General features: G+C 39.2%; 1 protein-coding gene across 3 annotated transcripts; it reads right to left on the minus strand.

Moving 5' to 3' along the window:
* Window positions 1-1,974: 1,974 nt before the first annotated feature.
* LOC125711790 (T-cell surface glycoprotein CD3 epsilon chain-like) lies at window positions 1,975-9,099 on the minus strand. Of its 3 annotated transcripts, none has more exons than XM_048981092.1 (8): window positions 8,801-9,099; window positions 7,123-7,224; window positions 5,534-5,704; window positions 5,096-5,233; window positions 4,476-4,661; window positions 4,091-4,225; window positions 3,934-3,998; window positions 1,975-3,131 (listed from the first exon to the last, which is right to left on the minus strand). In XM_048981092.1, exons 4-8 carry the CDS (start codon window positions 5,148-5,150, stop codon window positions 3,069-3,071), a joined length of 504 nt encoding a protein of 167 aa, XP_048837049.1. In that variant the 5' UTR covers window positions 5,151-5,233; window positions 5,534-5,704; window positions 7,123-7,224; window positions 8,801-9,099; the 3' UTR covers window positions 1,975-3,068. The 3 variants fall into 3 exon arrangements, with proteins under 3 accessions (XP_048837049.1, XP_048837048.1, XP_048837047.1); XM_048981091.1 differs by having other exon boundaries at window positions 5,534-5,781; XM_048981090.1 differs by lacking the exons at window positions 5,534-5,704; window positions 7,123-7,224; window positions 8,801-9,099 and having other exon boundaries at window positions 5,096-5,354.
* Window positions 9,100-11,736: the final 2,637 nt, after the last annotated feature.

An 11,736-nucleotide genomic window follows, 5' to 3' on the forward strand; every position in this document is an offset into this window, starting at 1 on the left:
TAAATCGAAGCAGTTATAGAGGATTGGGTTTTGTTTTATAGGATGTTAATATCCTATTAAAGTATGTTAATTGCGTAGTGAACTTTCCTCTATGTTGTCCTTCAAAAAAACATGTTAAGCTAAATTGGGTGTTTAAACTGCCTATAGTGTATGTGCGTGTATTAGAGGTACACAGGGATGGTCTGTCTCTGTCTCTGTCTCTGTCTCTGTCTCTGTATCTGTCTCTGTCTCTGTATCTGTATCTGTCTCTGTATCTATCTCTGTCTCTGTATCTGTCTCTGTATCTGTATCTGTATCTGTCTCTGTATCTGTATCTGTCTCTGTATCTATCTCTGTATCTGTCTCTGTCTCTGTATCTGTATCTGTCTCTGTCTCTGTATCTGTATCTGTCTCTGTATCTGTATCTGTCTCTGTATCTGTCTCTGTATCTGTCTCTGTACCTGTCTCTGTCTCTGTATCTGTATCTGTATCTGTCTCTGTCTCTGTACCTGTACCTGTCTCTGTATCTGTATCTGTATCTGTCTCTGTATCTGTCTCTGTATCTGTCTCTGTCTCTGTCTCTGTATCTGTATCTGTTCAACCAAAAAAAAAACGGTCTCTGTATTCAGATAGAAGAGCGGACGTGGGTGTGGTTTATACCCGAAGCCCCATTAAACCTGTATTTTAATTAAGGGTTCTCATTTTAATTAAGGGTTCTCAACCTCCAGGCTGCAGACCATTTTTCTACCGGGTGGCAAAAATCTAGGAGTTTCGTGCAGGGGGGTTAATTTCCAAAATTTTTTATGACCCCTCATGTTTGCACTTTCTCTTTGCATCTGAAGAACTCATGAGTCTCATGAAATTGTCAGCCGACCTGTTAGCAGCTACACCCCCCCCCCCCCCCACCCCCCATGCACGTTTCCCAGAGTGACAGACAGGAAAGGTCAGCTTTCAGTCTGGTGCCTGCTGTGCACTAGCTTGCTGGGTCCATTACAGAATATAATGATCAATTTTAAATAATTTGTACTGAATGGAATGTCTAGTGAAATCAAAGTTCCGTCTTTCAATCAGAATGGGCATATACTGTATATCTGCCCTTAATGACATATCATTCTTAACGACATGAATCCATTTGAAGACACATAGACATGTTATTGTCATGTCATGTTTCCGAATAATGTAAAACATGGGATAGAACATTTTTTTTTACAATGCATTATCTGTGCATTTCCAAATAATGTATTTGTGTCTGGGTGCACCTATGTGTCCTGGGATGGGCTGGAATCCCATTTTGGGTGTCCCTATACCACCTGTGATGGGCTGGAATCCCATTTTGGGTGTCCCTGTACCACCTGGGATGGGCTGGAATCCCATTTTGGGTGTCCCTATACCACCTGTGATGGGCTGGAATCCCATTTTGGGTGTCCCTGTACCACCTGGGATGGGCTGGCATCCCATTTTGGGTGTCCCTGTACCACCTGGGATGGGCTCCAGGCCACGCAAAGCAGGAAAAGCAGTTTGAAGAAGGCTGGAACCCAGGAATTAGACTTATATGAAAGCTTTGAGAAACTGTAAAATTATTTGGTGAGTATATATCACCAGGTAAATGTAATAATTAACCTTAATTAGAAAGCCAAAATTGCTAGGTTTTGTACATCAGTAAAAATAAAACTCTTTGTTCTTTGTAATTATGCAGCTACACTCTGAAAGTTCCTTTTAAGGTAAATATGGACTCCACAGAACCATAATGTGTAGAACAGACGCAATGGAGGAGACATTTTGTTCTGTTTTTAATGAATTTTATTCTTACGGGTTGCTGGTAAGATGTGTGTGACCTTCACAAAAAATACTGTGACTTACCGCGTATTTCCACATAGTAAGATCATTCTGATTAACAACAACAAGCCCTAGAGCATATTTTCCTCTGATCATGCAATTTCAAGACTGTCAAGAGAAAAAAAAAAGCCTAATTTTGAAAGGAAATTATGACAGCAGGATGTTTACATAGCTCTATTTTTATGAATGGCACAGAACCACAGTATTACACAAGCCTGTTGAATGCTGCAAGATGTAACATTATATTCAGTTCAAACTAAACAGATAATGCCATCCGATTTTCATACGAATAATTTCTTAATAGACTAATAGCAGTGTGAACTGCATTCAATATGGAAAAAATGCAGAATATCTAAAAAGCTTAACAGCTTATTAAAAACAAATGAAACATATTTAAAAACATAATGATTCTAGTAAAGCAAAACTAAGATTTTAAATATACTGTAAAAGTTATGATTGATTGAGCACAGACAAACTGAATGAGGGAATTTTCGCATAATTTTTTTATGTATATTACGCGTATTATGAATTGTATTAAATGTTTTAAAAATGTTGCAGCACAAATGTTTTCTCTATCGTTGGTTAACGTAAAAAAATCGTTGGTTAACGTAGCAAATATTCAATCAAAAATGTAATTTTTATTTATTTTTTATTTATATTTATATTTTTTATATTATTATACCTTTAGATAAGGGCATTGATAGGTCCGAGCACTAGAGGCTGTAGCCCCGAGTATTTTAGCCCGATGCCAATCTACCTTAAATGATAGAAGTTGAGCCCCAGGTTACCTTGACTTAGCCCCTGATCTTTTCGATATCTAGAAACTCCCCTGGGTACTACTCTTTTTTTGTAAAAAATAAAACTTATTTCTTTTACTTGGTAATCGTTTATGATTTACGTAAAATTTAAATATTAGGGACTTAATCGTGATGACTTAATCTAATATTTCCACCATTTTAATTACTTCAGACCAAAATTATTCTGGGCCCAATGTCTCAACAATTTTCACGGAAAAAACCGATGTTATAAATTTGATATATATATTTTTTTTACTTGAACAAATGACAAAGGTAGCTGATCTACTACAAGACGTTACTAAAATAACAAAGCATCGGCAATAAGAAAATCTTTTAAAAGTTGCGGGTATTGAGCTCAGTACCACTAATGTGGTCAATCCTGCTGGCCAAGATGGAGACCGAGCTGATGTCTGCTGGGCAAAGGCTCCAAATCAGGAGGAACGAAAGGACTGCAGTCTAGCCGGTCCGGTTTACACCAGCGACGGCATATGTAGCATCTCTAGTTCTCGGGTTTAAAACCTGGAATAGAAGGAAACATTTATTCATACATTTTACAATCAAAGTTTCTTACGTGCTGAAGCCCAAACTTAATTTTATTGTTAATTTCAGTTTTGTGGGTATTATTCAAAATGGGATCATTTCAGATGGCTACAAGAAGTCATACTTAAATAGGATTTAACAAAAATGTGAACAATGCTAAGCTTTTACAGCATTAAATTACAGTCAAATTCAATTTGGTTGCAAAAATATAGCACCAGGTCCACTGCTGAAATTATTAATTCTGAAAATTAAAAAAAAAAAATAATAAATTTGACCAAATTTACACAGTAAATTTCAGTAAAGAAAATGCTAAATTTTGGTTTTGCATTTTGAGATAAATTCTTGTTATCTGGAGTTCACTGAGCAAAATGTTTGAACAAAAAAAATGAAATTTAAAAAATGAAATATATTTCTCTAAATCTATATTTAGTTTTTCTATCTGTCCAATTACCGTAACATTAAGGCCGCTGTTGTCAAGGATGAGATAATTCATTGACAGTATATCACAATTACTGTATTCGTAACTATATTCATTTATTAGATTGCATCTACATTGTAATCCAATTTAATGCAATTTTTAGTTTGTATTGACCATTTCTTTTATTAATTTTTTTTGTTTCAGAAACAACAAATTCATAGCTTATAATCGACTTGAGGGTTTTATTGAAGTGTCTTTCTGTGAAAAGCAGTGCAATGCTTATGAATGTACACATTGACTAATATGAATGTCTGTCTGTCCATATAAGATAGACATGGATAGACAGACGGTGCGTGAACATACCTCGTAGTCCCGGTTAGGCACAGCGGGCCCACGCTGACCGCCTCGGGGTCCAGGGCGAGCAACAGCTAAATGACAGCGACACAAAGGAAGCATATCATCAGTCCTCCTCTGTAATGTGTATCGACCGATGAGTCCCGGGGCCCGACGGTGGTCTTACCTGATGCCGGCGATGACCCCGACTTTTTCTGGGCGCAGTGGTAGATGAGGATGACGATTCCCATAGTCACCAGCAGGTCCCCAATTACAAAACCGATCACCAGAGTTCCGTCCAGCTCATAGCAATTAGGACATACTACAACACGGGGGGGGGGGGGGGGGGATAGGCGTTTCAGTGTATGGGGAACAAAAGGTAAATAAAACATCATTTGTGGCACTAACAAAAAAAGGGGGAATCAGACAGAAAAACCAGCTGGTGTCTGGCTGTCATTCCTTTCTATTGTAATACTCCTGTTCTTCATCTCTGATGAAGGCTAAATAGAACATAAGTTCTAGCCTACATTAAAAAATCAGGTGATTTAATAAAAAAATATATAAATACTCACCATATCCTTTAATATAGAAGTAATATTTTTCAGTTTCCGTTTTTTTGCACTTATGCAATCCTTTCACATCTGCTGTATATTTTAGTGTATGAGTTGGAAAGCTCCAATCTGACTTATCGTCCCAAGCTGTAAATTCTTCTGGACATGTCAATGTCACTTCCTCTATCTTGAACTCTACACTGCCAGCTAAAAAAAAATAAATAAGATGAGACAAAGAATGTAATTATTCCAACACAACTGTCTAAACACTAACTGCCCAGTGTAATCTTCATTTGTCGACCGTTTAAAACATATTTCATTCATTTAATACCTTAACTTTACAGCAGTTGACAAAGTCTGATACAATCTGATTGATCAATACTCTACGCATTATAGACAGACGAAAAACGCTACAACAGTAGCGAAATAAATCATGACCCAACATCATCATCATCCTGTTATCAGCAAACCCACTGAATGCACACGCAGCAACAACAAAATATTTGTTAATCATTTTCGTTAAGGACTATGCGTTTTTGTATTTGAATCTGCTAAGTAGTCAATTACCAAAATTGAGTTTTCTGCCATATAGACAACTATAAGGTAATAATGAGGAACATATCAGCAGAACATCCACTTACTTGTTTCCGCCATGACTGTCAGGCAAAGGCTGAAGAAGAGAAGCACGGTCTTCATTGTACACTGGCACGGTCTTCCTTGGTCTCGTTCCTTCCTGGTGACCCCAAATGTCACTGGGCTGACTTTGAGTTGAGTTAGAACTGGAACAGAGAAATGGAGAAAAATAACTATTTTAGTGAGTATTATGGAGCTGCAGCCCCTGAAGTGACGTTTCCCTTCGCTTTGACTTGCTCTCTCTCTCTTTCTTTTTTATCTCTCTCTCTGTCTTGGCAGGAAGCAGCATCAGTTTAGGTTGTGCTCTGTAGGCCCAGCGCCTGTGCACTGAGGCAGAATGTTAGACCCTCTAATATGGTGTCTTATAACTTTTTGTGTCTTATAAGCCAACATCCTTCTTTGTAACAGAGAGAAGGATACATCCCTGAGAAAAAAATACAACTTACTGAATTTTATTAACAAATCCCCATCTGTTTAAGGTTGGTATGATCCAGGGTCTGGATGGAGTGAGTGAGTCACAGGGCAGCCGATGCTGATGCATCCTCACTCTCAGCCCGGGATTTAGGCCACCTGAACATCATCTGTTCACCAGCAATGCTTTGTTGCCGGAAATGCAGCTGCAGTTAGACATGAAAAACCATTACATTCATGCCACTGAATCCAGTACAAGGTGGGAGCGAATGCGGAGCTGATCCTGGTGAACACAGAACACAAGGAACGTGAGATCCTAAGGCAGAAGGGGAATGCATCACTTGGCATACACACACACACACACACACACACACACACACTGCAGGATACAACTTTAGCTTCTATGTAGGCCAATATCGTGTGTTTTCAAACATCGACAAGCTCACTCATTCCCCCTTGTGGCCTTTGTGAATCTGCAGCACAATCCCACATCCTTCTTGCAGCCCTATTCTCATGTGATAACATCCAAAGTACTGATATCACTGGCTCTGACTACTAATACAGTGTCATTGTTATTATACCATGCAATTTAAGTGCATAGATATAAAACAAAATGTTTAAATGTTGTGAGAAATGACTTTTTCCTCTGGTAGAGTAAAGGCTATGATAAAGGTTGCCTTGGTAATTTAGATGCCAAAAATCCAGGTCATCCTAAATCTCACACTGCTCCTTGTTTACAGCTAATAAAACACTTATAATACTCAACATTCATGCAGTATGTGATTTATAGTCATTAATAGATGCAGGATTTGTAAGATAAAGAGAAGAATTTGGATTATAAAAAGATCTTTTCCTTTAAAAGGACACAGTCATACACAACTTGTGCATGGATTATTTAAAAATGAACACAAGAACATATACAAAAACCAGTACTGTAATGTATTTCCTGACCATTTCATTCCGCTCAAATTAAAAATAAAAGTTTAAGGTTACATGAGGGGTGCAGTGGTTAGCACTGGGACACCTCTGGGACCCGGGTTCGAGTCTCCGCCTGGGTTACATGTGTGTGGAGTTTGCATGTTCTCCCCATGTCGTCGTGGGGTTTCCTCCGGGTACTCCGGTTTCCCCCTGCAGTCCAAAAACATGCTGAGGCTAATTGGAGTTGCTAAATTGCCCGTAGGTGTGCATGTGTGAGTGAATGGTGTGTGAGTGTGCCCTGCGATGGGCTGGCCCCCCATCCTGGGTTGTTCCCTGCCTCGTGCCCATTGCTTCCGGGATAGGCTCCGGACCCCCCGCGACCCAGTAGGATAAGCGGTTTGGAAAATGGATGGATGGTTACATAAAGGGGCACAAGTAACTTAGTAACTCATTTATTACTCAAGTGTAAATCACAAGCAAATATACTAACTGGATGAAGTACATGAACCATTAGGACCGATTAATGATCAACAAACAAACATTAGGAGCAGTACATAACTAACACTTAGTTTCTGATTAATTAATACATTAATTAAAAGTGTACTACTACATTTTTTTTGTGTCCCCTCAAGTAGTGTTACGGTTAAAAGTATCGTTTAATACCTGACAATAAAAAAGAGAACACGCTGTACATTTTTTCTGTTACCTGATCTGATGGGAATCCCACGACTGTGCTGGAGATGATTTGGGCCGGGCTGACCTGGGGTCATTCTGGGGTTGCCTTAGTTTCCGGTTCTAAGGTTTAGTGCTTTTAAATGAGGGAAAGGGAACAGTTAATCATAATTTTTTAGCATAAAATTAAAGTATTAGATAGTAGTAATAGAAAGATAACTAGCGGTTAGCATCGTAGCTGCGTGCCCCAGGGCTGCGGATTTGATACTCTACGTTAGCATGGGTTTCCGCTTGCGTTTCGAAAACATTCAGCTAGGCGACTTTGTTCATAGTGCGCAGCTGTGTTTCCTGTGATGGACTAACGAGCTGCTCAGGGTATCTGCTACACAATGCTTCTTGGCATCGATTCCGGGCCTAGCCTGAGCTTGTACAGGATAAGACGTTCTGGAAGTTGGTAGGTGGTAATCAGCTACATTCAGCGCTCTTTAAATTGAGGGACCATTTTAAATTTTATCATTTATAACGTGAAATATTCTTAATGAAATATTTTAACATCATTTTAGCTTTTTAAACTACCTTTGAGCCCCCCACAGCTGTGATTTACAGTTTGTGCTTGGTGTAACATTAGTGTAACATATATTTATTCATTAAACAGAATGGGCGCATAAGTGCTTAACCCAGTCATTGTAGGGCAACTGTTTGACAGATCCTAATATGCAAGACTCCAGTGTCACAACTATGCTATATTTCAAGGGTTTTACACCTTCCTTGGGGATGCACAGATCAGGGACATTACCATTAATGTGGGTCAAATTATTGAATAAGATAAGTACACAAATAATGAAGGACTTCAGAGCAAGGGAGGAATTAAACATTTCTACTTCAGAGGGCTGAATTTCACGTCGCATAAACTGAACAATTCGTCAGTTAAAAACACAGAGGGCAGAAAGTCACTATTCTGTTCCGTGCCATTAGAAATGTAATTATTATGAGGTCGCAGTCATGTCTACTGTACTTAATTCCCGTCCCTTGGTTGTTTCCTTTGTATAAATTTGAGCAAATCTAACAAAATCTTTTGGCTGGACCTCGATGCATGCAGACAGACAACAGGAAAGAGGTCAGTGACCTAAAATGAGAATATAATCTTTTTTACAGTGTTCAGTTGTTTGATCTTTGAATTTGCATTCATAAAATCATTTATATTTAATGTACTTGACTGCACATTATTCTTAATTTTACCTAAACATTATATTTCAATATCTTAGTTTAACATCAGTTGACTGAAAGACTTTATTGACTAAAAAGATAGAATGAAAATGCAAGTTAGTAATTTACAGCAGCTACTCTACAGTAATCAGCTTTCATGATACTTCTCTGCCTTTTTAAATATATTTATTTCCAGAAAAGTTAGGAGTTGACAAATACTTATTATATTTTTTATATTTATTTCATATGACATCAACATTAATAACAGAAAAAAGAGAAAGAGAAGTGGGGTTATAAAAGATGCAAATATGTTAAAACTATAATTCAGTTTCTCTCAACAATAATAAGGAATAACGGTGTAAGTCCAAATTTTATAACCGACTTATTCATTTTTTTTTTACTTGAATGGGAGTTTAACAAAACTAAATTATGTGATAACAAAATTAAGCGATTAATAAAAACATTAAATGAACAGAAACCTGCTTTCCGTAAAACCGCCTCCTCACCTCTGATCATCCGGACCGCCAGGCTGAGGAAGATGAACGTGCCTCGCTTGCACGTTGATTCTCTCTGTCCGTTCGGTCATCATCAGCCCAAAAGGCCGCCCGGCCTGATCTCGATACGGGTCAGAACTCGACGTGGGAGCAGCGCCATGGTGGAAGAGGAGCTGCTGAAGTAGCCCTTCGGCACTGAACCAACAGACTGTCTTTTGTCCTTTGCCTCCGCGCTGCCTGTGCCTCTCTTAAGGCAGGAAGTAAGAGCATCGAGGTGTCTGCCCTCTACATCATCAAGAGATTGAGTGTTCCATCAAAGATGTGTTAAGGGGTCTTTTCACAAGTCTATAAGAAAAAAAGTAGCAGTGACACATCCTCTCACTAGTGACACTTACAGCGAGGGTCTCACAACGCACGTATATATCCCTGTACTTAGAAAAGTTTACATCTTTAGGTAAGACTCAGTGGCACAAATTGCTTGCATATGATAAAAATCATTTGTTATAAACCTGTATTGTACGTATTGTTTTACATAAATAAAAGCATAAGAAATTCTGCTTCAGTGAAAATCTGAATCTGTGTGTATTTTTTTTTGCTGCGTGGTTTAAGTGTTGCAGAGGCTCACTAACTTTCAGATCTATTGTCTCTAACGTTCAGGATGCATCGTCTGACGAGGGCCTGTTACAGAGGCTTCTGTGGCAATATTTTACATCATTCTTCTGGCATTAGAGTTGGTTCAATTTCTACAAAATCAATTCAAATACCATGCTGGCTTTTTCCCAATACTCTTCTTCAGACTCAACACGATACACTAACTCTGCACGACTACGCTCTTTGTTGCTCTCTTGCCATCTGACAACTTAAACCTGCAAAGTTGAAAATAGTCATGGGAAGTTTTTTGAAAATAACATAAATAACAATATGTAAATTATTGTTTTATATCTAGAAACCCATAGTAAATTAACTTTTGTGCTAGTGCTAGTGAATACTGGCGGTAAGTTTGTAAATCGTGCGTGGGATCTGAATTTTCTTGCATTTAACTATGACCCTGAGATATATTAAAATATAGAGGCCCCATTTGACACAATGAGTAGCACAGCTGTGCAGGGCTCTTTGCAGACCACCTGATTATGGGTTCTAACCCCTAAAAGGTGAAAGCTCTAATCATAAATGAGTTTCCCACAGTTGTACACACAGCTTGTGCACCGTCCAGCTGCGAGTGCAGAGTCCCTCCCTGCGTTTGGGATCCCCGTCCTCACCTCCTGTCCTCCTCTCTTGGTGGCTGACTGTGATTTTTACACTCTGCGAGCTCCAAGGAATGGCAAAGCGAGAAGGAGGCGAGAGCGAAGCTGAGAACAGGCAACCTTTCGCTCCGTAATCCTCCGGGCCCATCTGGCCGTAGGTGTATTTGGACTAGATACAGAGGCCATCTTTTCCGTCGAGTGGAAAACAAGTCAGTGAGTATCTGTGCTTTACTCCATGAGGTCTGACTCTAAGAAATGTTTGGGAGTGATAGTGACCTCCTCGCCGCCCCCTCGGAGACCCGAAACGTGGCAACAGTGCAAAGCCATCGCATTACTGGAACAATACGAGCCGTCATAAATATGGTAATATTTTTTATAAGCCCGTTTTCATGGGAACACCCATAAGGAATTGAAGCTGAAAACGAAGTGTTACAGTACAAACACATTATTCAAAGAAAGAAGCCTTGCCTTTCACTTAACACATGAAGCTGGTATAATATGAAAAAAATGCGAAAGATTTTACATGCTGAGAAACTGAAAACATTGACCTTCTAATGAAATTGTAACTTTATTAATACTGTGCCCTATGAATGAATGAGGTACATTTATATAGCACTTTTTAAGACACTCAGAGTGCTTTACAGAACCATTAGGGAACCACTTGAACCACCAGCACTGTATGCAACCCACCTGGATGATGCGACGGCAGCCATTCTGCCCCAGTACACGCATCACACAGTAGCTAAGGTGGTTAAGGGGCAGGACAGAATTCATCAGTTAGATATAGGGGGTGGTTAGGAGGCCAGATCTGAGAGGGTCACAGTGGGCAATATTAGCCAGGATATTGGGGTACCGCCCGTATTCTTTCAGAAGATCCCCATGGATCTTTTATTACCTCAGAGAGTCAGTACCTCTGTTGTACCTCTCAGCCAAAGGATGACACCGTTTGTATGGCACAGTGTCCTCATAACTACACTGTGTGTCCTCATAACTACACTGTGTGACCTCATAACTACACTGTGTGTCCTCATAACTACACTGTGGCATTGGGATTCACACAGACCACAGGACAGGCTAATCTGTTGGCCATACTAACAGCTCTTCAAGTGGAAACCCAGCTTTCCTAGTTAGTCTCCCAGTCAAGTACTGGCCAGGCCCAAACCTGCTCAGCTTCAGATGGCTTACTTAGTGTGACCGGCAGGTGATACGGCTGCTACAGTGGGTTGGGAGGTTAAGCTTCATACTCACCATGATCTTGCACTGAATGTTTGGTTTTGGAAACCAATCAGATTATATCATATAAAGCCAGTTTACATTCAGACATATGTTGTCAAGATTGCTTTGTTTTAAGGGTAAGAGGTTTCAAATTGATAAAGCTTGATTTTGGCCTCATTACATTTCTGTTGTTAAGGTTGGCATGAATCTATCCTTTGTCCTGTTAGCTTTCTGTTCCTATCTCTTATGTTAGACGGGTCAGTGCTGACCCGTGTCTTAAATCAGCCATAAAATACCCTCAAAACAATGATTTATCATCCAATTTGTTTCTTACCTCTTGGTTACCTTGTCAAGCTTCCTTATCCATGATTGGATTGGTTTTAATAATTTTGGTGTGGCTTTGTGGACCTTTCTTTTGACAGTAAACCTCTCGTTTTCAATTAAAAATAATGGTAAAATAAACCTCAAGAGAATTATATAAATAAACTG

This window comes from Brienomyrus brachyistius, chromosome 17 (assembly GCF_023856365.1).
Source record: "Brienomyrus brachyistius isolate T26 chromosome 17, BBRACH_0.4, whole genome shotgun sequence".
Classification (NCBI taxonomy): Eukaryota; Metazoa; Chordata; class Actinopteri; order Osteoglossiformes; family Mormyridae; genus Brienomyrus; species Brienomyrus brachyistius.

Coding starts and splice junctions, on each gene's coding strand:
- LOC125711790 (XM_048981092.1), bottom strand. CDS start 5,150: ATGAAGACCGTGCTTCTCTTCTTCAGCCTTTGCCTGACAGTCATGGCG. Junction 4,662..5,095: donor GACAGTCATGGCGGAAACAA/GTAAGTGGATGT, acceptor ATTTTTTTTTAG/CTGGCAGTGTAGAGTTCAAG. Junction 3,132..3,933: donor TGCCTAACCGGGACTACGAG/GTATGTTCACGC, acceptor CTTCTATTCCAG/GTTTTAAACCCGAGAACTAG.